Here is a 27,978-nt window from a genome sequence, read left to right on the forward strand (position 1 = left end):
TGTTTTTCTGCCTATGTATGGGAGTGTGTATGTCTGTGTACATATGGGAGGGAGAGGTGTGTATGTCTAGGTATGGGGCTGTGTATGCCGGCATATGTTTAGGAATGTGTGTGTCTGTGTATGTATGGGAATGAGGGGGAGAGGTGTGTGTATGCGTATGTAGGTATGGGACTGTAAGTGTGTCTCTGTGTGTATACATAGGTCTGGGACTATGTGTGTCTGGAAAGATATGGGAATGAGAGAGAGTATGTCGTATGTACACATGGACTCACAGGGAGTGTATGTGTTTGCTGGTGTATCTGAATCCAAGGCTGACGTATACAATGGTGTGAGTAGAAATGAATAAAGGAGTTTCATTTTCAGACATCAGAAGCTTTTATGATGTCACTATACAGCTGAGAGATTGATCCCTGGCATACTCAGCATTGCCAGCAACAGTTAAAACCCACTGTGGGCAAGAGACGACCAGGGCACAAAACAAGGTACTGTTTAACATTTTACTTTCTGTGTTCACCAATGATTGCTTTGTCCAACTGGAAAGTTTTGTTCTGTCACTGTTCAGCTGGCTTTTGTCTGTGCAGTCATTTTATATGTTAACCAAATCTGTTATTGATTAACTACCACACAAATGACTGCCAGCTTTCCTTTTATTCCAGGAACTTCAATGAGCTCCCAGCCTGCTCTGCAAGCAGTAGGAGAATAGGATTGAGTTCACTGCTGTTTAGTTCCAGCCATTCCAGAGTTTATTATTACTTTACATCATGAAGTTAGACTACAAATCATCCCGCATTATTATGCTGCAGAAGTTGGTTGTCTGCTGCCTAGTGCACTCTTTATATTCTAGATGGGCCTTTTACAGCAAGAGCCTGTCAGACCAAAGCATCGCTGGAGTTCAGCTCACCTCAGGGAAACCTGGGTTAGACAGCAGCCAAATCAGTCTGGACTTCCATCTCCAGAAAGGTAGATGTGTCATGGCAATTTTTATGGCATTTTCTGCAATATTCTCACTACCTCAGCTCTGATGTGATCTTCACATCTGCTGACACCTGTGGTTAAGATTTTGAACATTTTCCAAGGAGCAGATGTCTGTACTGGTGTGGAACAGACTAACTGAGTGGGCTGTGTGTAGACACTGCAGGCAGCTCCTTTAAACATTTTCAGGCATTAGGAACATTTCCGGGTTCTCAATCCATAAGGACAAGGTGTGCACTGGCATGGGGAATCTTCCAGGAGGCATAGAGTTAAGATGCAACCTCTATATTTGCAGTCCAATTAAAGAAAACCAGCCAGTTCCTGAGGCAGCAGAGCGGGTTCTCTTGGCTCACTCCAGGCCTGACTGCTGTGAGAGAACTGTTGCACACCAGACACTGGAATGGCAGAGAGGCAGTGCTGCTGCTTGCAACATCTGTGGCACTTATGGAAGGTTCATTGCGTGTGGCCATTGGCGACATCTACCTTTATAATCCTTCACTCATTGGCAAGGCAGCAGCGATATGGGAAAACATCAGTCTTGCGATTTGCTCCTGGTAAACTCTTCCACAGCCCAAAATAACAGCTCCAGGCACCTGTTGTAAGGAGCATACTGTCAGCTTCCTTGGAGTGGACACAGTGGATTGCAACACATTATGGAATCCATGTGCCACTCACAAGATTCCAGCGATGTCTAAAGGTAATGATTAATTAGTCCTTTAAGTACGTCAGTTGGAAACCTGCTGCAACAAGGCAGGCAGCCACTGCTGTAAAGATTCTATCTCCAGGAAGATCTCCTGGAGGCAGGAACATGTTAACGTGTGGAGTTCCAGGTTTCCTACCTGTGCTTTCTAAGCTGCCTCTATAGGGCTGGTATGATTCCACCCTACTCTTTTGCTCAATTACCAGTCCTTCCCCATCTTCAGAGTCAAATAAGTCAAAATAAAACTTACAAGTTGACAGCAGCCAGAACCCAGTGTCTATGTAAAGCTGAAAATTAGGCTCCAGTATAACCCAGCTGGCTGGGCCATCTGGGTTAAACAGAAGGACTTCTGTTATGTATAACTTAGTGAAACTGTGTGTTTCTCTGGATTTTATGGAGTTTTTATGTTTTACTGAACTTTCCCTTTCAGATGGATGTCAAGCCCTCACTTCCTCTCCCCACCCTGACTGGAAATTTCTGGGTGTCACTGAACCCTCCCTTCAGAGTCCAGCCCAACAGCAGTTTGCTGCCAAACTAGTTGGCGCTTGTGTTTACCGTGGACCCTTAATGGATGGGGAATTAGATGAACTGCTGAAATTAGTGAGATAAGGGGAAAAAATGAGAATGTAGATAAAAGAGTGATGAATGACATTTTATACTGTTTACTGGCCTGGAGGCCTTATTAAGAGATGTGAACAATAATTACCATTTTGCACAGTGGGATCTCTCTCTCTCTCTCTCTAATTCAGTCAGCCAGTTTGCACCAACCATTCCACTTTTTACATTAGTCCAAACCTAAACCGTCAGAATTCATTGATTCCAGACTCACTGTTAGTAATATTCAAGACCAGTTAGCATTCACCAATACCATGAAAATACCAAAAGGTCGGAACAGTGGTTAGCACTGCTGCCTCACAACATTAGGTACACTGGTTTGACTCAATCCTCGTGTGACTGTCTGTTTGGAGTTTTCATGTTCACCCCGTGACTTTGTGTGTTACCTCCGCATGCTCTGGTTTCTTCCCAGTCCAAAGATGTGCAGTTAGGTGGATTGGCCATGGTAAATTGTCCCATGGTGTCTAGCGATGTGCAGGCTATGTGGATTGGCCATGGGAAATGCAGGATTACAGGGATAGGGTAGGGGAGTGGGCTTGGGTGAGATGATCTTTGGAGGGTCAGTGTGTACTTGATGAGCCAAATGGCCTGCTTCTACACTGTTGGGATTCTATGGAATAATTTTTACTTATAAAGACCTGATGTGTTTTCTTCAGGTAAGTGTTTTTCTTTTTACAGTACCTGCTTCCAATGAAGGATTGAATTCTGCTCAAATCTGTTCTTTTAACATCCCTGTGACAATACTGAAGAGTGTATGAGAAAAATCTTGACATTTTATTTCCTTTCCTTATAATTTTACCTTCCATCACTACCTCGCAATCTTTCTTGTCCTGCTCCATTTATTGATTCTACTCTTAGTTATTGCTAGTCTTAATTTTCCCCTCTTGTTCCTCTTAAATTCCTGTATTTTGCATCCTCCCTGTTTTAAAGTCTGTATCCATCACATTATTGCTCACTTTCACTACCTTTGCCTTGACTCCCTTTAAAACTCACCAGCTCTCAGATTTGAATGAGATGCAGGAACAGACAAGGAGAGACTCTGTCAAACGTGCATAGTGAGTTCAGTGTTCTTACTGAAAGTTTGCAGAAGATATAGATTGGTGAGCTGACAAGTAACAGCAAAATGACGAGGAATCTTCTGATTCTTCCACATCGAAATTTGTATTCTGAATGGAGACTGAAAAAAGCTTTAATGAATTCAGTGTTGAAATATAGAATAGTTACATAGCTACATGCATATGTGCCCATGTATCGTACACATTAATGAGGAAAATTTGAGGGAGGAGCATAATTAGCATGATTTTCTGTGTGAGCTGAACAATGTGTCAGTATGTGTACTGAACAATGTCTGTGTTTGTGTGCACGTTTGCTGACCAGAGGTTTATGTATACTGTGTGTTGAATGGAGTGTTTGAGTGTGTACAGAGTGGGGTCTGTGTAAACTGACCAGTGTATGTGCATACACTGGGTGGTCCGTGTATATGTTTGAATGGGTCTGTGTGTGCTCAGCAGGATGTATGTGCGTGTGTGCTGACTGGAGAGTGTGTATGTCTAATTCAGCAGGTCTGGCAACATTTGTAAAGAGAGAAACAGAGTGAACATTTTGAGTATAGTATGACTCTTCTTTAGAGTCTGAAGAAGAGTCAAACTTGACTCAACACATTAACTCTGTTTCTCTCTTCACAAATGCTACCAGACCCCCAAGTTTCTCCAGCATTCTCTTTGTTTCAGATTTCCAACATCCACAGTATTTTGCCTTTATTCAAAGGTGTGCACACGCTGAGCAGCTGGTGTGTTGGCTGAGGCATGTGTGTCCAGGTGGGGGTTCTGAGTTGTGTTTAAGTGTGGGTGTGTGATAGTGAGTGTTAACATTGTTTCCTTCTCTGCTTTTGAGTTTTGTTTACTTTGCCATCTTGTGCTGTACAACGTGACCACATTTCCCAAGTGTGCTTTGTCTGCACACCCAACTCGATCTCCACATTTTTAATTGAAAACACCTCACTGTGCAATGATCCTAACTGTTCTTGGGATTATTTTTCAGCACTTAATATCGATGCATCTGTCCAGTCATTAAACTCTCTTGCTCTCTGAATGGCATCAGAAAATATGTTTCAACTGGTGTGACATCAATGTGGGATTAAGCTTGACTGGTAAACCTCTGTTGCAGTTTTTATGAATGGCTGTAGTTCTGCAAATGAGAGCCACCTAGTAACAGAAGGCGGGTATTCAGTCCATTAGGCTCATGTCAACTCTGTGTGGAGCAATCCAGTCAGTCCTACTGCCCCATCCTATCCCTGTGGCCCTGCACATTCATTTCCTGCAAATGTCCATCCAATTCCCTTTGAATTAATTGATTGTCTTTACTTATATCATCCTGGTAAGAAGAAAGCTCTGGGTAATTATGCCTCGCTGCCCGCTGCACCTCACCAAAAAAATCTAAATCTGTATTTTCCAGCAACTGTCCATCTAAGTGAAATAATGCTACAGACTGCACGGATGAATTTCTCTTGGTTGGCAAACTCTCACCTATGTGCTTGCGTTGGTGTCTCTTTGTTTTAAATTTTGGAATGTGCTGCTTGAAAGAGTGGTGGGAGCAGATTTAACAGGAACATTCCCAAGGGAATTGGATCAGTACCTGAAAAGGAAAGGTTTTCTGGGTGTGAGGAAAGTGGCACTAATGCAAAAAAGATTTCAAAGAGCCAGCACAGTCACAATAGGTTGAATAGCCTCCTCCTGTGCTGCATCATTCTGTTGGGATCAGCAACAAGGAGAGAGATCCTTTCAGTCTCCTTATCGTCAGTAAAGCTGATGTTCTTTTCAAACTAAGAATCAAAAGAATTGAAGAAAGTGTATCATTTTCTTCAACAACGAAAAGCTCTTTGAACAAATGTACTTCCCTTACACATGCTTTCCCCTTTAAGGTGCAAGCTGATTTTAGTATGTTGAAGGGAGATGAGGTGATAGTCTAAAAGAAGATTTAAAGCCTGCTGAGGTTTTGTGTAGCCTGTACTTTGATGCCCTATCTCTAATTGACACATTTTTCAGCTTCCTTGAATTGGAACAGTTTCTTTGACACTGGTGTTGCTATGGAGATGTCCTCTTTTGTCGGTCAGTATGAAGATCGCACCGAACTGTTTCTTAAAGGGGAAAAAGTTAAATTGTTTTACTTTAAAGCAGCAGAATAGCTATGACCCAACAATTCTGTCAGTGCTCTCCCAAGTTTGGTGCTAATTGAGATGTTTAAAATGCCAGAAGTATTTGATCATGGTAATACCAAATAGCTATTTCCTGTGATGGGGAGATGAAAACAATGGCGGGAATCAGGGAAGCATTCTTCCCAGTTTGCTCATTTCTCTAGCTCTCATTCCACAGTTTGTACACACCAGTGCCCATGCCACATTTTCTGTGTGCCCACATCTCAGGACTGCTCCAGCTGATCTCTCGCCTCAATGCTGTAGCTGTGAACAATCTTCTCCATCATTTTGGAGTTTTTCAGCAATAAGAAACAATGGTGAATGTGGGAAATGTAAAATAAAAGCAAAAGATGCTGGAAGTATTGTGATATTTCACTTTCATATTTGTGTTTAAGTCATTGTCAATTGTTTTCTGGGAATACCCCTTATGAAGAAATTCTCTTCTTAGCTCTTTTACTTTTATCCTGGTCTCATACTGATCCCCATCTCCTCCACAATCCATAGTATTCCTCAATCATAGATTTTTAAAACACTGCTGGACTTGGACACAGTGACGTATTCTGGTCAGACCCCCAGCGCTGTTAAATTATTTTCCTCAATAAGACTTAATGTTAATGCTTTTTGTTTACATAAAGCTGCTGACTGGATTTTTGAGTATATAGCTTCATGTTCTTTTAAGTTCATCCAGTCAAACTGCTTCCCCATCAGTGATATGCCTGTGACATCCCCCCCCCACCTCTCCCCGCCCCCCCGCCTCACTCCACTTCTTTTCTACTACTTCACCTTTACTTAACTGATACTGTGCTCTGGAAATGAGTCAAATTCACCTTAAATACAGAAACTCATTATTCTTTTGCTGTCCTTCACGGCTCAGGTTACGACAGTATGGAGCTCCTTGCAACCACTGGCACATACAACTGAAATGGCACTAATGTAAAAAGCTGAAATTGTCGAATCATACTATACAGAAAGTGGCTATTTAGCCTGTTGTGTCTGGCTTGACACTGTAAAGGGCTATCTGATTAGTTCCCCATTGCCCTGAAAATCTTTCCTTTTCAGTGATTTTATGCCATTTGCTTTTGAAAGTTACTATTAAAACTGCTTCCACAATCCTTTCAAGCAGCATAGCTTGCTGTGTAAAAAATGTTCTCTGCATCACAGTATGGTTCTTTTCCAAACTTCTCTTTCCTTCATTCTCTGTCCTCTAGTGACAGACCCAACTTTCAGTGCAAATAATGCAATCCTTAATTACTGGTTTTGGTGAACCTGACTTCGGGAGAAGATGTGATGAATACACGGCTGTGTTGGAGGAAAGCAATTTTATTGCACCTTAACCACAGAAAGCAAATTGTACTAAGGAGTATCCCTGACTACAGTATATAAGGCATATGGTGAGACCACATGTATGATTCTGTCCGTCAGTTGCCAAGTGGAAGCTTTGTACTTCTTCCAAAGGGAGAGGGATGAACAACTGTGACTTCCACACATCGGGCTGTGAGAACCAGGATAATACTGCCTGCTGACAATGCCATTCCAACAGTTTCATCCATGTAGGAAGGGACGAAAGAGTGAGGTAACAGCAGTGAATATAAATGTGCTGGAGATCTTTGAGAGAAGGTTTATTAGGTGAATAACTAGATTGGAAGGGTTGTCTGATAAGGAACAGTTGGGCACGCTAGGCTTGTATCCACTAGAGTTTAGAAGAGTAGTTGGTGATTTAATTGAAACATACTTAAGATCTGAGCGCTCTTGAGATGATGGGTGAGAAGAGGATGCTTCCTTGTGTGAGTGAATCTAGAACTAAGGGTCATTGTTTAAAAATCAGGGTTGCCCATTTAAAACAAAGATGAGGCAGTTTTTTTTCTGCGGGTTGTGAGTCTTCGAAACACAATCTTACACAGTGGAAGCAGAGTCCTTGTGTATTTTAAGTTAGAGGTGGCTACTTTTCTTGTTCAGTAAGAGGATGAAATGTTGTCACGAGTAGTTGCAAATGCACACTTGAGGTGGCGATCAGATCTGCCATGATCTTATTAAATAGCAGAGTTGGCTTAAGGGGCTGAGTGGCCTTCTCCTGCTCCTAATGTATATGTTTACATGTTTCTCACCGAACAGTACAAGGTGCTGTCAGAAGCAATAACACAGAGTGCGACAGGTGGAAACAGCTGCTGGAACTTGATGGATATCACTGGGAAGAGTCAACATAGTTCATGTTTGAGCTTAGAGGTTTGTTTGACTTTACTCTCAGACATTGGAGCTGAAAAGATGGATAAGCAGAGTAGCAGTGTCTGTAGTGTTGACCCACTGACTCAGTGAACAGTGACTGAACATTGCCAGATTGTATCCTCCCTCTGTGGCTGTTGGTCACACTCTATTCAATCTACATCGGAGCATGCACTCAGTCTCCAGATTTTGTATAAGTTCTGTATTCGCTTTTGTAGAATTTTGAATCATCTGTCTTCCTTTCCTGAACAAATTGCTGGAAAAATTCAGCAGGTCTGGCAGCATCAGTGCACAGAATTCCAGCGACCCTTTGTCAGAACCACTAGACCTGAAATATAAACTCCTTTTTTTCTCTCCACAGATGCTGCCAGAGCTGAGCTTTTCCAGCAATTTCTATTTTTGACTGATTTACACTATCAGTTCTTGCAGCTTTTATTTGGCAATACAATGCAACTTGTTTTTTGCAACAAAGATTTTTCTAATTTCAGAATTTTGATTTTCAGACTAGTCTCTGGTTGTAGCTAACAGAGTTCAACATTGCTTTGAAATTCTGTAAATTTTAATTCAAGAGGGTTTGGCTGGATTCCAAGTCTATCGAGTGGCCTTATACTGTGGAGTCAAACAGGACGTTCTAAACATCTGTTGGTCTGACTGTACTTGAATTAAGACTTGGGTGGTCTCAGAACTCCAATTCCATACTTTTTCTATGCAGGTACAAAATCTCTGATGCAGAGTGTCTCCTTGCTATCAATTGGAGTGGATTGCAGACTACAGTAATTTTGGTTCCATTCCGGATGAGTAATGAGAGCTACATTGCTGGAACACACTCCTCAGCCTGGGTCTCACTTATGAATCTTAGCAGACTGCTTCCTCCTGGTTTAGGATTTACAATGAGGCCCATAAATGTTGCTCATTTTGAGCTCCAAAATCTAATTTGGCATTTAACCAGTTTTATCAGTTTATTTTCTCCTGCCTCCTGTCCCTTTAATAATGTGTCTTTTTCATTCTGACACTGATACGTAATGAACACTGGAGACACAAAATGTAGAAACCACACAGAGCAACAATCGATTGTCAGGCAACAAGCTGCTGATTGTGTTTGTGGATGTTCTGCTGACAATAGCACACTGACACTAAAATATCCAAGAAAAACAGGTGAGCCCACTGAAGAGATTCCTAGGCAATTGAGACCGATTAATAGTGCACGGGTTGCAGGATTCCTAGATGACAGGAATAGTCTGTGAAAATAGATTTGGGATTGACTGGGATTGCCCAGGTAGAGAAGTTTTAAGATCCAACTTGAGTCCCAAGAATTAAATTGCTTTCTGATGCATAGGGTGGAGAGTGGGAGTGGGGAAGAGACCTACATCAGTAATGGATGTAGTTACTGTAGGAGTTCCAGTAGCCAATTGTTAAGTACCACATAAAAAAGACTTGATGAAGAGGGTTTTTGTGGCACAGTAGTAGTGTCCCTGTATTTGAGCCATCGGCCAGGATTCAAGTCTCACCTGCTCCAGAGGTGTGGAATAATATTGGAAATATTTAAAACAAGCAAGACGTGAATAGAAAAAAGACTTGATGAAGTATGTGTTTGTATGTGGGGGAAGATGTTGGTGCGTTTATGATTGTGTGTATTATATATAGATGGAGATATACCTGTAAAGGTGTGTGCACAAATTTGGTAGGGACTTTCCTGAATTTCTCTAAGCCATCAGTTTGGAGAGGAGGGGATTTACCTCAATTCATTCACTCACTCAGAACAGAAATGTCTCTTTGCTCTTCACTGACAAACTGATCCCCTCACACATTTGCTATTTTTTTTCCTATCAAAGTTTGTAGCTGCTATTTGGTGGGTGCAAGCTGTTATTTTTGTTCAAAGCATGTGCCAATTTTACTGAGAAAGATATTCTAACTGTGCTGACATAAATCTTTCTTGACTTTTGAAAGAACCACAGTTTCCTGATTGCCAGGAGTATATGGATTAGGCCTGGTCCTAATAAAACTAGTCTATGATATCATTGATGAGGGCGGTCTTATTATTTGAGCATCCCAGGGCCCTGAGTTATTACTCAGGCTGTTAGGATATTGACCTTGAACTTTGTAGCCAATGGGTCTATTAGCCTCCAGAATCTTATTAATGATGTCATGTTATTATGTTTCCTGTGGTTGGGGAGACTAGCACCATGGTGCATAATTTAAAATAAGGAGGAGCCACTTAAGTCAGCAATGAGGGACCTTTTTTTTTAACTCAGAAGGTTGTAACCTTTGAAATTTACAGGTGGCTGTAGAAGCTCAGTCTTTGAGTTGGTTGATGGATTTCTGATTGCCAGTGACATACGGGGTTATGGGATGGGATGGTTAAAAGGCATTGAAGTGTTTAATCAGCCATGATTGTATTGAATGGCAAAGCAGGCTCAAATGGCCTCCTCCTGTGCTTTTCCTCTTAGGTCATGGAGTGGAAACATATCTCACTGTTTCCATTTACTCTGCACATTGGTATTTGGAAAAAATAAGAGATTCTTTTCCCTCTTCAAATTTAAATTTGAATAAAAATTTCCTCCTCAGCTCTCCCCCTACCCCTGTTAGTTTCATCATCAGTTCAGTGTTTGTTCTTTCTTACAGCTGGTAATGATGAGAGCACTGGTGCTTTGTGTGTTGAAAGCTGGATCACAGCTGGAATTGATCAGCATTCTCCCTGGCTTGCATCCTCTCCCTCTCGTTTGTTTTTTAAAAATTCATTCACGGGATGTAGCTGAATAAAAATAGAAAAAAAATGATATGCTGAATTGCTGGTGTTTGTCATGTCATTATTTACTGTGAAGAGAATGAGTAATCAGAGCTATAAGCTTCCCACAATTCTTGTGTTGCCACAGGTCCTACATAGTATGAGGATATAAAGCTCCTGCTTCTATTTCTAGTTGCTACTGAGTTTCACTGATGTGACCTGGCTGGGTTTAAACTGGAAAGCAACCAGCGCAGTTCCTACTCTGATCACTGCCCCTGCTGGAGAAAGGGTGGAATTAGCTGTGTTACCATCTTTGATGATATAGGATGATGTACTGGGATGCTGGTCACCATGGAAATGTAACACAGCAGCATCAGGAGAACAAGAGGAGGCAGGAAATAAATCAGTGAAAGAAATATTCTCTTCATTTGCAGTTAAGCGTTAACCACATTTCTGTGGGACTAGAGTCACATTTAGGCCAGACTAGGTAAGGACACCTGTTTCCTTCCCAAAAAGACATTAGTGAACCAGGTGGGGTTTTCTCACAATCGACAATGGATACATGGTCATTATGGTCACTAGAGTCTTAATCCCAGATTTTTATTGAATTTAAATTCTATGGCAGAATTTGAACCTGAGTCCCCAGAACCTTACCTGGGCCCCTGGGTTAACAGGCCAGTGATTATACCACTAGACCATAGCCTCTGCCAGAAAGCATGTAGAAAATGAATGAGTTGGTATGCAAATGTGCAGAATTGAGAGCTTTGATAGAGGCTGGAATCATATGTAATTGTACTACAGTTGAGAAAATGTAACCACAAAGACATGAGGGAGGAGCTGGCCAGAGTTGATTGGAAGGCGAGCTGAGCAGGGAAGAAGGTTGGTGGGGTAATTCAAGAGGCACAGCAGAAATTCAGCCTAAGGAAGAAGAAACATACTATGGAGAGGGCAAGGCAACCATGGCTGACAAGGGAAGTCAGGGACAGTATAAAAACAAAAGGAAAATCATATAAAGGAAGCCAGAGGATTGGTAAGCGAACAGAACCACAACAACGAGCACCCGAGCTACAAATCTTTTCACAAACTTTGATTGGTAAGCCTTTAAAAGCCAGCAGGAGGGAAGGGCGGGTGGGGAATAGACAGAATCTGGGTAAGCTAGTTAGTAATTTAAAAGAAGATGGCAAGAGTTTTTTTGGATATATAAAAGAGGGCAAAAGTAGACATTGGATTGCTGGAAAATGGGGCTGGAGAAGTAGTAATGGGGAACAAAGAAATGGCAAAGAAACTGAATAGGTACTTTGCATCAGTCTTCATGGTGGAAGAGACCTGCAGCATACCATTCAAGAGAGTCAATGGCTGAGTGTAGAGGCCATCACTGAGGAAAAGGTGCTGGGGAAGCTGAAAGGTCTGGTGATGACTAAATCACCCAGACTGGATGGATTACTCCCAGACTTCTGAAGAAGATAGCTGAGGAGATTGCGGAGGCATTCAGCAATCACTGGAGTCAGGGAGGGTCTCAGAGGACTGGATAATGTAACACCCCTCTCTAAGAAGAAGGGAGGCAGAACATTGGAAATTCTAGGCCGGTTAGCCTGACCTTGGTTGTCGGGAAGATTTTGAAGTCCATTATTAAGAATGAGATGGCAGGTACTTGGAAGTACAGTATGTAGTAAAATAGCATGACTTTGTCAAGGGGAGGTCATACCTGATGAATCTCTAAGAATTCTTTGAAGTAATGAGCAAGTTAGATAGAGGATAATTTACAGTTAGTTCTGCTATAATGTGGTAGTTCTGTTCTTGTGCAACTCCACGCTCTAAGAAAATGGTGCAACAGCAGCACCATTTAAACTAATGGGGCCAGAATCGCATTATAACCAATATATGCTTCAAATGTTAGTGCTTTAGAAACAGCGTCTCCAATTTGTCAATCACATTACAGTGAATTCACATCAAAGAAACGCGTATTAAGGCAGAACGACCTGTATTTGGATTCCAGAAGGCCTTTGACAAGGTGCTGCATGGAAGTTGCTAAATAAGATAAGAGCCCATGATGTTAGAGGCAAGCTACTGGCATGGATAGAGGATTGGCTGACTAGCGGAAGGCAGAGAGTGGGGATAAAGGGGACTTTTCAGGATGGCAACCAGTAACTAGTGGAGTTTTACAGGGGTCTGTAATTATTCACGTTATACATTAACAATCTGGACAAAGGAGCTGAAGGCATTGTTGCTAAGTTTGCAGATGACACAAAGATAGGTGGAGGGAGAGGTAGTGTTGAGGAGACAGGGAGGTTACTGAAGGACTTAGACAAGCTAGGTGATTGGGCAAAGAAATGGCAGATAGAATACAATGTGGGAAAGTGTGAGCTTATACAGTTTGGTAGGAAGAAGAGAGGTACGGTTGCTGGCAGGTGGGACTTGATTGGGTTGGGATATCTGGTCGGCATGGACGGGTTGAACCGAAGGGTCTGTTTCCATGCTGTATATCTCTATGACTCTATAAACTATTTTCTAAATGGGGAAAGGCTTTGGAAACCTGAAGCAAAAAAGCATTTAGAAGTGCTAGTTCAGGATCTTTAATGTTAACTTTAAGAGGAAGGGTTTAGAGGGATATGGGCCAAATGCTGGCAAATGGGACCTGACTTATTTAGGATACCTGGTCGGTATGGATGAGTTGGACTGAAGGGTCTGTTTTGTGCAGTATATCTCTAACTTACAGGTTCTGTTGGCAGTTGGGCAATTGCAGTGATAGCATTCATTTCTTGAGGGATAGAGTAAAAGAGCAGAGATGTACTATTGAGCCTGTATAAGGCTCTGGTGAGACCACATTTGGAATGTTGAGAGCAATTTTGGCCCCATATCTAAGGAAGGATGTGCTGCCATTGGAAGGGGTTCAGAAGAGGTTCACAAGAATGATGTCAGGAGTGAAGGGCTTGTCATATGAGCAGCGGTTGAAGACTCTGGATCTGTACTCAATGGAGTTTAGAAGGGTGAAGGGGGAGCCTGACTGTAACTTATAGAATACCGTGATGATGCCTAGATAGAGGAGATGTGGGGAAGATGTTTCCACTCTTCGGAGAGACTAGGCCCCGAGGGCACAGCCTCAGAGTGAAGAGATGAACCTTTAGAACTGAGATGAGGAGGAATTTCTTCAGCCAGAGGGTGGTGAATCTGTGGAACTAATTGCCACAGTATGCTGTGAAGACTAAGTCACTGAGTGCCTTAAAGACTGAGACCGGTTCTTGATTGGTAAAGGGATCAAGGGTTACAAGGCAAAGGCTGGAGAATGGGTTTGAGAAACATATCAGCTGTGTTTGAATGGTGGAACAAACTTAATAGGCCAAATGGTCTCCTTCTGCTCCTATATCTTATGGTCTTAAGGATATCCTTCTAAATGGAGTGTGTTCCAAATCCCACTATTAAATGTAACTAAATAATACAAAGAACTGCTGATGTTGGAGACCCAAAACAAAAACAGAAATTACTGGCGAAATTTAGCAGGACTGGCAGCCACTGTGAAGATTTAGCAGAATTAAAGTTTCAAGTCCAGTTCTGATGAAGAATCATTGAACTTGAAATGTTCACTCTGCTTTTTCCCCTCAGATGCTGCCAGACCTGCTGAGTTTCACTCGCAGTTTCTGTTTTTGTACTAAATGTACTTGTTGGGCAATCTATGAAACTATACTGCAAAATAGATCTAAAAATGGTCTGAGTGTTAAACTAGCACATGATGTTAACACTCTGATAAATTTGCAGCACAGGCCAATACTCATAGTTTGGTGCTCATGTAGTTAATTATAGAAAAGACCTCCAATACTTTGGAAAACTTCAACTAAGCACTCAATTCTTTCACTGTTAACGATTGGAATGCTGACTTCCTTCAGGAATCCTCCTTCTATAGTTCCATAACTTTTAAAATGCAATGTTCCTTTCAACTTATTGTAGTTTCCTGTTTCATTCAATTTGGTTCCCAACAAGAAAAGTTTCAAACATCTATTACAAGCCGACCATAAACTTCTCTCTTGAACTGAAACTTTTGGCCGACGGTTCACACTTCAGAGCTCTGGAAATAATGTTTGAAGGATACCAAACCTGAATCCTTTGCATTGATCTGGAACATTTCAAATGTTGTTCATTGACTGAGCTATGATAGTTCTCCTTGGAGTCACCCTGATCAGAGCTATCCCTGCTGACCTGCCTCCAAGGTGTTGGCCTTGGCTCAGTGGTATGCAAGGTCACCTCTGAGTCAAGTTCTACTGCAGAAGTTTGAACACAATATTGAGGCTGACATTTCAGTACAGTAACTGAGGGAATGCTGCACTATCAGAGATGTTGTACTTCGGATGAAACATTAAACTGAATGCCCACCTGCCCCCTCAGGAGGATTTGAAATTCCTACAGCCATTGACTTGATGGAGAGCAGGGAAATTCCCTGGTGTCCTAAACAATATTCATTCTTCAATCAACATTACTAAAGCAGACAATGTAGATATTTATTTAATTGCGATTTGTGGAAGCTGGCTGTGCACAAATTGGTTTCCTGCATGACAACTGTGACTATGCTTTAAAAGTGTTTCAATGTCTGTAAAATTCTTTGGGATGCTCTGAAGTGATAAGAAACATTGTGTAAAGCGTGCTTTTGTGTCTGTGTGGTTAGGATGATTGATAACAATTTGTTTGTTGGTATTATATCCAGGGTAAGGTGATTCATGTCCTTGCCTGTTTCAGGTCTTCCCCGATTCAGTGGTCAACCCCCAGCTGTCTCTGCGCATCAAGGCGACACCACCCTGTTAGGATGCGAGGTGAATAGTGATCTTGTTCCTTTTGTGAGGTGGGAACACAACCGTCAGCCTGTAGTGTTGGAAGGAAGGTTCCTCAAACTACCCAGTGGCTCCTTGGAGATCGGCAATGTCTCTGACAGTGATGCTGGATCGTACCGCTGCTCTGTGGAAACCGCCGGTCTCTCTAAAATGAGCGAAGAGACAGAGCTCACCATTTCACCAGGTAACTGTCTATCCAGCAACTAGGGTAGAGTGATGTAAAAAAAACTGGGGCGATGGTCAGGCTGCTGTTTTTCACCTGTGGACACAGGGGCAATTTTTAAAAAAAAACATTGTTTGAGAGTGGAATGACTTGCCAGAGGAATGACCTGCAGTAACAGTTACAACATTTAAAAGACATTTATATAATTACTGAATGGGAAATGTTTACAAGGAGATGGCCCAAGCGCAGGCAGGTGGGACTAGTTAAGTTTGGAATTACGGTTGGCATGGATTTGTTGAACCAATGGGTCTGTTTCTGTGCTGTATGACTCTATGATGACCCCAGCGTTTGTGAAGTGAGTTTGGGTAATTTTAATCCAGTGTCCAACTGCTTTTATTTCAACATTGTCAGCAATCTCACAGGGGGCGTAAGATGATGGGTAAGTAAATGTGAACTGTCATTCTGTTACAGTTGGGGTTACTCCAAAATTGATGTCAAGTAAAGTAAGCTTTACTTTCTCAAACTTTGTCAATGTTCCACTGTAGCAAGCAACCTTTGCCTCAGTGAACTCCAGATTGATTCTGCAAACAATTTTAAAATCTATACTGTTACCCTTTCTGCAGTTGTATTTTGCAAAGGCAAATCCGGGCAGGACTTAGACATTTAGTGGTAAGGTCCTGGGGAGTGATGCTGACCAAAGAGATCTTGGAGTGCAAGTTCATGGAACAGAACGGTACAGCATAGTACAGGCCCTTCGGCCCTTGATATTGCCCTCGCCTTTTATCCTACTCTAAGATCAGACTAATCTTTAAACCCTTCATTGTACTATCTTCCATGTGCCTATCCAAGAGTCGCTTAGATGTCCGTAATGTATCTGACTCTACTACCACTGCTGGCAGTGCATTCCACGCACCTACCACTCTCTGTATAAAAAAGCTACCTCTGACATCTCTCCTATACATCCTTCCAATTATCTTAAAATTCTGCCCCCTCGTGATAGACATTTCCACTGTGGGAAAACGTCTCTGGCTATCCACTCTATCTAAACCTCTCAACATCTTGTACACCTCTATGAAGTCACCTCTCATCCACCTTCACTCCAATGAAAAAGCCCTTGCTACCTCAACCTTTCTTCATAAAACATGCGCTCCAGTCCAGGCAACATCTTGGTAAATCTCCTCTGCCCCCCCTCTAAAGTTTCCACATCCTTCCAATAATGAGGTGACCTGACCTCATAATATTCCAAATATTCCAACCAGGGCTGTGTAGAGTTGCTGCATAATCTCGCGGCTGTTAAACTCAATCCCCCTGCTAATGAAAACCAACATACCATACTTAACAACCTATCAACTTGGGTAGCAACTTTGAGAGATCTATGGATGTGGACCCCAAGATCCCGCTGTTTCTCCACACTGCCAAGAATCCTGCCTTTAACCCTGTATTCTGCATTCAAATTCAGCCTTCCAAAATTAATCACTTCACACTTTTCCAGGTTGAACTCCATCTGCCACTTCTCAGCCCAGTTCTGCATCCTCTTAATGTCTCGTTGCAACCTACAATAACCCTTCACACTATCAAAACTCCTCCAACCTTCATGTCATTGGCAAACTTACTAACCGACCCTTCAATTTCTTCATCCACGTCATTTATAAAAATCACAAAGAGTAGAGATCTCAGAACCGATCCTTGCAGAACATCATTGGTCACCAAGCACCAGGCTGAATATTTTCCATCTACTACCACCCTCTGTCTCCTATGGATCAGCCAATTCCAGATAGCCAGACTTTTGTGTATCCCATGCCTCTTTACTTTCTGAATGAGCCCAGCATGGGGAACCTTATCAAATGCCTCACTAAACTCCATGTATACCACATCCACTGCTGTATCTTCATCAATGTGTTTAGTCACATCCTCAAAGAAATCAATAAGGCTTTTGAGGCATGACCTGCCCCTCTCAAAGCCATGCTGGCTATCTCTAATCAAACTATGGTCTTCCAAGTAATCATAAATCCTGATTCTCAGAATCCTGTCTAATACTTTGCCTACCACTGACATAAGATTGACTGGTTTGTAATCCCCAGCATTATTCCTATTCCCTTTCTTGAAGAAGGGAATAACATTTGCCACCCTTCAATCAGCTGATACTACTCCAGTAGACAGTGAGGACACAAATTCTGGATTAGTGGTGCTGGAAGAGCACAGCAGTTCAGGCAGCATCCAAGGAGCTTCGAAATCGACACTTCGGGCAAAAGCCCTTCATCAAGATCATCGCCAAAGGTGCAGCAATCTCTTCCCTTGCTTCCTGTAGTAACCTTGGGTATATCCCATCTAGCCCAGGGGATTTACCAATCCTTATGTTTTTCAAAATTTTCAGCATATCCTCCTCCTTAACATCAACTAGTTTTAGCATATCAGTCTGTTTCACGCTGTACTCACAAACGGCAAGGTCCCTCTTAGTGGTGAGTACTGAAGCAAAGTATTCATTAAGGATCTCCCCTACTTCCTCCGACTCTAGGCGCAAGTTCGCTCCACTATCCCTGATAGGCCCTACCCTCACTCTGGCCAAACTCTTGTTCCTCACATAAGTGTAGAATGCCTTAGGGTTTTCATTAATCCTACCTGCTAAAACTTTCTCATGCCCCCTTCTAGCTCTCTGCAGTTCCTTCCTGGCCACCTTGTAACCCACTAGAGCCCTGTCTGATCACTGCCTCCTCAATCTTAAATAAGCATCCTTCTTCCTCTTGACTAGATGTTCCACATAACTTGTCACTCAAGGTTCTTTGAACCTACCATCTTTTCCTTGCCTCAGTGGGACAAACCTGTCCAGCAGTATCAGCAAGTGCTTCCTAAACAACCTCCACATTTCTGTGCATTTTCTAGAGAACACCTGTTCCCAATTTATGTTCCACAGTTCCTGCCAAATCGCATGGTAATCCCCCCTTCCCCCAACTGAATACTTTCCCATACCATCTGTTCTATACCTCTCCATGAATATAGTAAAGGTCAGGGACTTGTGATCACTATCAGTGTAATGCTGTCCCACTGAGAGATCTGACACTTGGCATGCTTCGTTGCCAAGCACCAAATTCAATATGGCCTCCCCTATCGTCAGCCTATCTATATATTGAGTCAGGAACCTGTTCTGAACACACCTGACTAAATCTCGTCCACCCAAACTATTTGAACTAAGGAGGTTCCAATCAATATGAGAGAAGTTAAAGTCACCCATGACAACAACCCTGTTACTTCTGTACCTTTCCTAAATCTGCATCCAAATCTTCTCCTTAATGTCTCTGTTTCTACTGGAGGGCCTGTAGAAAGCTCCCAGTAAAGTGACTGCTTCTTTCCTGTTTTTGACTTCCACCCATACTGACTCTGTAAACAAACTCTCCAACAATCTCCCTTTCTGCAGCTGTGATACTCTCCCTTATTAACAATGCCACTCCCCCACCTCTTTTACCACCCCCCTCACACTCCTTTTGAAACATCTAAATCCTGGAACATCCAACAACCACTCCTGCCTCTGTGATATCCAAATGTCCATAATGACCACGACATCATAGTTCCAAGTACTGATCCATCCTCTGAGTTCATCATCTTTATTCCTGATACTTCTTGCATTAAAATAGACACACTTCAACCATCGCACTGACTGCCCCTTTGCCCTATCAACAGTCTATCACTCCTCTCAGGCTCTTTGCACACTGTATCTGGCTGTTCACTACCTACTCCATCATCTGATCCGTAGCTCAGGTTCCTACCCCCCTGCCAATCTTGTTTAAATCCTTCCAAAGAGCTCTAGCAAACCTCTTGTCTTGGATACTAGTGTCCCTCCAGTTCAGGTGCAACCCGTCCTTCTTGTACAGGTCTCACTTTCTCCAGAAGATATCTCAATGATCCACATACCTGGAGCCCTCCCTCCTACACCAGTCCTGCAAACACGTGTTCATCTGCACTCACTCTCTGTTCCTGGCCTCACTAGTACGTGGCATCGGTAGCAATCCTGAGATTACTATTCTGCCCGTTCTGCCTTCTAGCTTCCAGCCTAACTCCCTATATTCTCATTTCAGTCCTTCTCCCTTTCCTTACCTATATCATTGGTACCGATGTATACCACAACTTCTGGCTGCTCACCCTCTCCATTAAGAATCCAGTAGACTCATAGTTCCTTGAAAGTGGAGTTGCAGGTAGATAGGAGAGTGAAGAAGGCATTTGGTATGTTTTCCCTTCTTGGTCAGTGCATTGAATATAGGAGTTAGAAGGTCATGTTGCGGCTGTATAGGACATTGGTAATGCCACTTTTGGAATGTTGTGTGCAATTCTGGTCTGTGTGCTATAAGAAGGATGTTGTGAAACTTGAAAGGGTTCAGAAAAGATTTACAAGGATGTTGGCAGGTTTGGAGGGTTTGAGCTATAGGGAGAGGCTGAACAGGCTGGGGCTGTTTTCCCTGGAGCATCAGAGGCTGAGGGGTGACCTTATAGAGGTTTATAAAATCACGAGAGGCACAGATAGGGTAAATAGACAATGTCTTTTCCCTGGCGTGGGGGAGTCCAGAACTAGAGGGCATAGGTTTAAGGTGAGAGGGGAATGAATTGAAATGGACCTAAGCGGCAACTTTTTCACACAGAGGGTGGTACGTGTATGGAATGAGCTGCCAGAGGAAGTGGTGGAGGCTGGTACAATTACAGCATTTAAAAGGCATCTGGATGGGTATATGAATAGTAAGGGTTGAGAGGGATATGGGCCAAGTGCTGGCAAATGGAACCAGATCAGTTTAGGATCTCTGGTCGGCATGGACAAGTTGGACCGAAGGATCTGTTTCTGTGCTGTACATCTCTATGACTCTATGACTGTATTCATTCTGTCTAATGGTTTTCAGTGTACGAGTTAGCGCCTGTAAAGTCTGTGTGCACTGTTATCATTGAAAACAAGAGCTCTGTGTAATTATGATAATTGGTTCACTGACAGTCTCACTTTGTTCTTTTTCAGAGATAGGTATAGAGCGAAAGATGAAGTTTCTCCAACAACCTGTTCCCATTAGTAAGATAGCAGGCCAGACAGTAATATTACCTTGTGTGGTCTCTGGCTACCCAACCCCCACCATTCACTGGAGCCGGAATTCAGAGACCATCTTTGAAAGGTGCGTTATTGTTTCCGTTTGCAGAGTAAACTTGTTAGTTCAGACTGAGAGAACATCTTTGATTATTCATTTCGCACCCTTAATTTATACAACTCCATGTCTCTGGTTTGACTCACTTGCCTGTAGGATTTTACCATTTTCTTGGGTCTGTGGCAAAGTTGGCATAAAAATGTGGTTTTGAGGCAGGATGGGATGAAAACCCTTTCATAAAATGCCATCTGTGTGGACATTGCAGCCCAGTCACTCTTTCTTTGCTCTAGAAATCGTGCAACTCAGACATAAATCATAAATTACTAGGTATGAATTGCAGAATAATGAGCTTATTCAATTTGAATGAATTTGAGAGCTAAAGAGAACATGGAAAATGCACAACTTAGAAGTAATCATCTGTGGCTTTGCAGAATGGAGTGAAAATCAAATCGAGAAGCAGAGTTACGAGGCAGCGAAAGTGTAAACCACCTCACAGATAGAATCAGCCTCCACTTAAAAGCTAGGCAATCGCACAATTTTGACTCAGTATTGTGATCCATGGTTAATATACAAAACTTGCGATGTGATGGATTCATGGCTGTGGTGCCAGGTTGGTAAATCAGAGTGCAGAGTTCAACTCCAACCATGGCACACTGTGAAGTTTAATTCATTGATCAATGAAGGTTAATCGTTTATGAGCTGGTATCAAAAAAATGACCACAAAACCTGCTGGATTATGATAAAATCCAATTTCCCAAAGCCCTTCAGAGAAGGGAAGCTGCCTCATCTGTTTTGCCTGGAATTACCTATGTGGCCACTGGTATCAATAATAAATATCCCTTTGCCAGTATTACCTGCATCCTGAAGAGCAGATTTCAAAAATATTTTGGAATAGATTTGGTTGGAACACTGGCTTTAACTGCATTGCAGAATACGCAGCGAGTTTTAAAAGTACACCGCCACCACTGGAAGGAGGGTGTAATTACAGCAAGAAAGGCTGAGAGAGGGAGCCTGCATTCCCCATAAGCATACAGGGACTTAGAATGGAGAACAGTTGACAAAACTATTGAGAGATCTGGACATGTATTTGATGAAACCGTTAAATAATTGCTCATAAGACAAGAACATAACAAGGAACAGGACAGGGGCAGACCATTTGGCCCTTTAAGCCATTTTTAAAAATTTATTCATGGGATGTGGGTGTGGCTGACTGGGTCAGCATTTACTGTCCATCCCTAATTGCCCTTGATTTCGTGAGCTGCCTCCTTGAACTGCTGAAGGTATGTCTCCAGGCTGTTCGAAAGGAAGTTCCAAGATTTCGATCCAGCACCATTGAAAAAAATTGATGTACTTTCAAGTCAGGATAGTGTGGGAAACTTCTGACTGGAGGTGCTGAACTTTGTGCAATCATTATAATTGACATCCCCACTTCTGACCTTATGATGGAGGGAAGGTCATTAATGAAATAATTGAGGATGGTAGGACCAAGGACAGTCAGCTGAGGATCTCTGTGACTGTTGTGATGTAGTGGTAGTGTCCCTACCTCTGAGTCAGGAAGCTTGTGTTCAAGTCCTACCTGCTCCAGAGGTGTGTAATAACATATCTGAATAGGGCAATTAGAAAATTGAAAACAAAAGTTCTGAAGATTTCCTACAGAGATGTCCTGGATCTGAGAAGTCTGACCTCCAACTACCACAGCCATCCTCCTTTATTTAAGGCATAACCACCACCACACCACCCAGCCCTCGCTTTTCCTTGACTCCAGTTTTGTTTGGGCACTTTCATGCAACATTCAGTCAAAAGCAACTTGATGTCAAGGGTAGCCACTCTCCCCTCATCTCTGCAATTCAGTTTTTTTTCCATGTCTGTACTAAGGCTATGATGAGGTCAGCAACTGAATGCCCTTGGCAGAACCAAGTTGAGCATCAGTGATTGAGTTATTAAGTTATTGCTGCTCTGATGGGTCTGTCTTTGGTCTAGTGAAGGGTTAAGTAGCCAAGATGGTTGCTGCTGTTCACTGACTGTCCTTTTGCCTGTGGTGTAAATGAAACACTGGCTGAGAATAGCAGTGGACTTAGCCAACACACTCTTTTCAGACGTGTACAACAGTGACAGGATAAGATATAGAACACCAGCATGAAATGCCTCTTCAGGATAGACAAGAGAGGAAGAGGGAAGAAATAGGATTTTGAGGTTGAGGTAGAAGAGGGCTGCTATGAGCAGAGAGAATTGCCTGAGGTTTGTTTTTTCTAAGTATATTTTCCCCAAGTGGCCTACACTGAGATAATAGACACATCCCAAACAGGGAAGTGAGTGTCCAGTTAAAGTTGTGCCTGAAGCTGTGTGCAGACTGGCAGGGACCTTCCTTCAGCTGTTTTTAGGTGCTACTGAAATGGTGGAAACAGCAGGAATTTATCTGATAAACTTTAAAAAAAAACATTGCTTTATGGATGATTTCTGATTGAAGTGGGTGTGATTTAATGATGGTCTATAATTCAATACATTCTGCTGGGCATGAGAAGTAAGCAAATGGAGCTGCAGCCATCATGGTGATGTTGAATACAGGCTGTTTCTGCTTGCTGCACGTTTATATTAGTATTAAAAAGCATTTTGTGTTAAAGCAGATGTTTGCAGGGAGCAGCTGCTCGCAGGCTCATGTAGAATAATGAATTTTGTAACTTACCAGTGTGTAAGACTGGGGAAAATAAGTAGTTAATCTAAAATGAGCCAAAACTTTTGCATTTATCTTGAAGTATTGTCAGAAGCTGATAACAAAAGTGACTATTCACTTATGCAGCAATGTAATCTATTACATTCGACTCAAACCTCAAACAAGCATTATAATGGGTTATGACGAGACAGAGTCAAATTCCCAGCCCCTTAAAATAAACTTTGTGGATTCTGACCTTATCCAAGCACTCTGAGCAGTCAGTGTCTTGTGAGTGCTGCCTGCAGGGAAGGTTGTATTCCCTTACGTATGTTGTATCTTCTCTCAAATTATTATGGATGAGATTTAACTCCTTCAAAACACAGACACTTGGACAGAGTTACAGTAAGCCCAAAATATATGTAACTATTGCTGAGTGTGCGCACGTGTGAGTGTTATCCATGTGAGGGATTCTCCAACCCAAGTTGTAGCTCAGCAAACAATTCCTCTTTGTCTCCTTCAGCAAGTTAATTTGTTGTTCTTAACCTCTTCAGAAGTCCCAGTAGCATCCCTGCCTCTGTTCAGATAATGATTCCCAGGTTTTTGGCATCCCTGTTTCCTGATAGCTGATATTCTCCACTAATCCACATTTCAACTTCAGATAAGTTATGTGCTGACTTTCTGTTTCATTACCTGCAGTGTAGTGATGTTAAGACAGTTACATAATAAGATGAAACACTGCCAAATATGTGGATATTTCAGCTCCTATTGAGTTCAGGCAGTCTCTGTACTGAAGAGGTGTTGAATGAGGTATCCCTCGGGGGAATCAAATTCAAACGCAAACTCAGAACTGTGGTCTAAAAACAGATCCACATTTTATTAATTTGGGCTCATTCCAACATCCTGTTAATGTGATAGCTATCTCTATATCAGGACTCCAATTAGGTGAAACTTAATTGCAGGGTCTCTTCTGAAATCCAGTCTGACAGGCCTTTTAAGCTGTGGTTGAATTTTTAAAATTCAGTGTAAACCCAGAGGTTTGTTCCTTGCCAACCACTTCACAATATAGGCAGGAATGTTGGCTAATAATGTGCTTAATTCTCACTTAAAGAAACCTTCTAATTATCCAGCCCATCCTGTTGTGAGTTGTACATCACCTAAATATACACCCAAGACTTTACACCAAAAGCACATTAATCCTGGGAAAGTATATTGCCTTTGGAGAAAACTAAGAAATGTGTCCTTGTGGATGATTTTCCTTTTCCTCTCTCTTTCTTGGAAACGCTGACTGTTCAGTGGGTGCCCGCAGATTTTTGTCCCAAGGAGTTATTCCTTCGGTGTGTGCCTGGTAAAGGAACAGTAAACCATTTCACCTTGAGTATGTTGTGCTGTTTGGTTAGGTCATTACTGATATATATTGTGCCTTGATTTCTGTGACCTCGAATACCCTTGCCTAACAAAAGGGTACTTAATGTTGTTCTATACTTCAGCTTCATTTACTTCCATTTCTCTTAATCCTTTTATCTAACAAAACATTTATTGATCTTAGTCTTGAAAGTGTCAATTGATCTGGATTCTCTGGTGGCAGGCTACTTTCAAGACATCTCAGCCCAATGCTCTGCTCGCGCAACACTCACTCAGAGGAATCACTGGACAATGGTCACACACGAGAACCATGACTTATTTTTTCCTTCCCTAACCCTGGGGTTAATTGTAGTGTTCACACTGAGATTAATTATTTCACTAAAGCTATGAACTTGGACCTTCTGGTTTGAATACCTCAGTGTGAAAGCAGGCAGTTCCTTTTAGCCTGTCTTTGCATTGACTTGGTCATTGCAATAATAATGCATGAGTTCAGGGAAGGTGGATGGTGATGCAGAAGCACTGACTACATAAGACGTAAGGAGTAAACTGCTGAAGGAATCTGATGAATGATGGGACTGTGGAGGCCAAAGTTAACAGAAATTCTACTCTTGGAACATCAAGAGAGACATAGTGAAATGTTTGGATAATTACTTTGCCAGTGAGAAAAATTTTCCACTTATTCTTTGTTTGTTGAAATCCTGTGTGTTAATGAAAAGCTATGGCTGAGATGCGAAGGGGTTGTTATTTGCAGAGTTTCATTATTGAGAAGGGCACGTTATGGAGGCTCAAGCAGGTTAACCAACTTCCACTGCAGAATGACATGATTCTAAGGTGAAAATCATACAGTTACTGAAATCAAGACTGAATAATTTAATAGGATGTTATAATTCAAGTCATTAATAACTTTTCAAAACAAATTTTAATTCTGAAATTTAAAGATTGAATAAGATTATTTGTAAGTGGGGATCAGACTTTAGAGAATAGATGGGAGAGTTTATATTTTTAAAGTTTAGTTTTTAGAATGTTGCTGACAAGGCCAGAGTTTATTGCTGTGAGAAGGTAGTGGTGAGTCTAGCTGAGCAACTACAGTCAGTGTGCTGTACACACACCGTGCTGTAAGCGACGGAGTTCCAGGATTTTGAAACAGTGACAATACAACAGGTGAGAAAGAGGGGAGGATTTTTACTAGTTGAAAAGATGGTTGCCTTTATTCCTACTGTTTTCTTTTTGTATTTCATATTATGCTCTGTTATCTGATTTCCCTTTCTTAATAATGTCTGTTTAAAAATGTAGGTTCCAGAAGATCACTTTGGTTGGAAGTGGTAGTCTACAGATAAGTGATGTCTCAGAAGATGATGCTGGGATTTACAACTGCATTGTGGAGAATGGGAATGAAACGATGCATGCTCAAACAGAGCTTAGTGTACAAGGTACAATAACCAAACATATAACTAAGTGTGTTGGGGATATCTCAGCTCCTTTAGATGATCACTCTCAGTTTGGGTAATTACACAAATCAGGCACGATCCATTTACTATTATCACAATTATGCTTTGCGCAGTGGAGTGTGTGATGTGTGTAGTTAAGGTCTGTGTGGGGTGAGTAAATGGTATAATTGTTTATTTGTTGTTCAGACACAAATCATTCAGCCCAACAATCTAACGAGCTTTCTCCTATCTCACTTCCTTTCACCCACTAAGCATAGCCTTCGATTACTTTCTCATTTATTTAGGAAAGCTCTTCGAAACTTATGGAAAATGAAAGCAAATAATGCAGATGCTAAAAAACTGAAATTTAAAAAAAAATCCTAGAGAAACTCAGCAGGTCTGATAGCATATGTAGAGAGAAAAACAGTTTCGACAGCACTTTGTGTTTTTGTTTTATATTTTATCTCATAAATGGACACACATTCTAATGATAACATTGTTTTGGACACTGGAACCAGAAACAGCTTTTTGCTCATTTGCTCCCCTCCTGCTATGAGGATGCTGCTGATGAAGAGGTTTTGCGTGTTCCAAAAGCATAGTCCCACCTAAGTATAAATTTAAATCTTGAAAATAATCTGGAGTCCAGGAGGGAAATGCTGTCAAAAACTTGTCATTTAATTCTTTCTTTGATTTTTTTTTCTGAGCATTGCCAGTTTCCAGCTTCTGACCAGGCTTGCTCGCAACAGTTATGAGTCTAGCCCTCTCTGAGCCTATTTGGCCTGTTCCATTTGTATGGAGATGTTGGATGTGCTCTGGGTGTTTACTGTGTTCGTTCATGCACATAGTCCCATTTCCTTTCAGGTTTTCTTCTTCATCCCAGATCCCACTCCTGATCTGTGCTACTTATTTAATTGCAATTTGAGCCTTTGAGTCCCTCAGGTTGGTAAGGGAATGTCAGCCAGAAATTTGCATCCTGATCACTATTCAATGCCCTGACCCCAATTAGACAATGACCGTCAGTGTTGGGCAGGAGCCAATGTTACTCTGATGCCTACTATGGTTGACTAGCCTGGTTGCATGCCGGAGATACTATGGAAATGGTCATTTTGGAAAGTACAAGCAGCTGACCTGAGAATTAACAGTAATATGTTTGAACTCAGCAGTACGATGCCTGGTTCCCTTCTCCCAAACTCCAGTTGTTTGGTGAGCACTCTGAGCTGTGTGATCAAATATTGAAGATTATTAAATCACTGCTGCTAGCAGTGGAATGAGATTTTAGTATTGAATTAAGATAAGTCACACACAGAATGTATCATACAGACATATGTCCACTAGACCATCAAACTTTAAGATATAGAAGCAGAAGTGGCCAATCATAGAGTCATAGAGATGTACAACATGGAAACAGACTCTTTGGTCCAACCCGTCCATGCCGACCAGGTATCCTAACCCAATCTCATCCCATCTGCCAGCACCCAGCCCGTATCTCTCCAAACCCTTCCTATTCATATACCCATCCAGATGCCTCTTAAATGTTGCAGTTGTACCAGCCTCCACCACATCCTCTGGCAGCTCATTCCATACACATACCACCCTCTGCATGAAAAAGTTGTCCCTTACGTCTCTTTTGTATCTTTCTCCTCTCAACCTAAACCTATGCACTCTAGTTCTGGACTTCCTGACCCCAGGGAAAAGACTTTGTCTATTTATCCTATCCATGCCCCTCATAATTTTGTAAACCTCTATAAGGTCACCCCACAGCCTCCGCGCTCCAGGGAAAACATCCCCAGCCTGTTCAGCCTCTCCCTGTAGCTCAGATCCTCCAACCTTGGCAACATCCTTGTAGATCTCCTCTGAACCCTTTCAAATTTCACAACATCTTTCCGATAGGAAGGAGACCAGAATTGCACGCAATATTCCAACAGTGGCCTAACCAATGTCCTGTACAGCCGCAACATGACCTCCCAACTCCTGTACTCAATACTCTGACCAATAAAGGAAAGCATACCAAACACCGACTTCA

General features: G+C 42.0%; 1 protein-coding gene across 10 annotated transcripts in view; it reads left to right on the forward strand.

Moving 5' to 3' along the window:
• Positions 1-27,978, forward strand: part of LOC140458359 (neogenin-like) — a 206,711-nt gene that overhangs the window by 94,008 nt on the left and 84,725 nt on the right. For all 10 annotated transcript variants that reach the window (XM_072552774.1, XM_072552782.1, XM_072552776.1 and 7 more), the window contains 3 exons: positions 15,151-15,426; positions 20,396-20,546; positions 25,822-25,958. In XM_072552774.1, the coding sequence (XP_072408875.1) occupies positions 15,151-15,426; positions 20,396-20,546; positions 25,822-25,958 (564 nt within the window). The remainder of the gene's footprint in view (positions 1-15,150; positions 15,427-20,395; positions 20,547-25,821; positions 25,959-27,978) is intronic.

Source organism: Chiloscyllium punctatum, chromosome 33, assembly GCF_047496795.1.
Source record: "Chiloscyllium punctatum isolate Juve2018m chromosome 33, sChiPun1.3, whole genome shotgun sequence".
NCBI classification, from domain to species: Eukaryota; Metazoa; Chordata; class Chondrichthyes; order Orectolobiformes; family Hemiscylliidae; genus Chiloscyllium; species Chiloscyllium punctatum.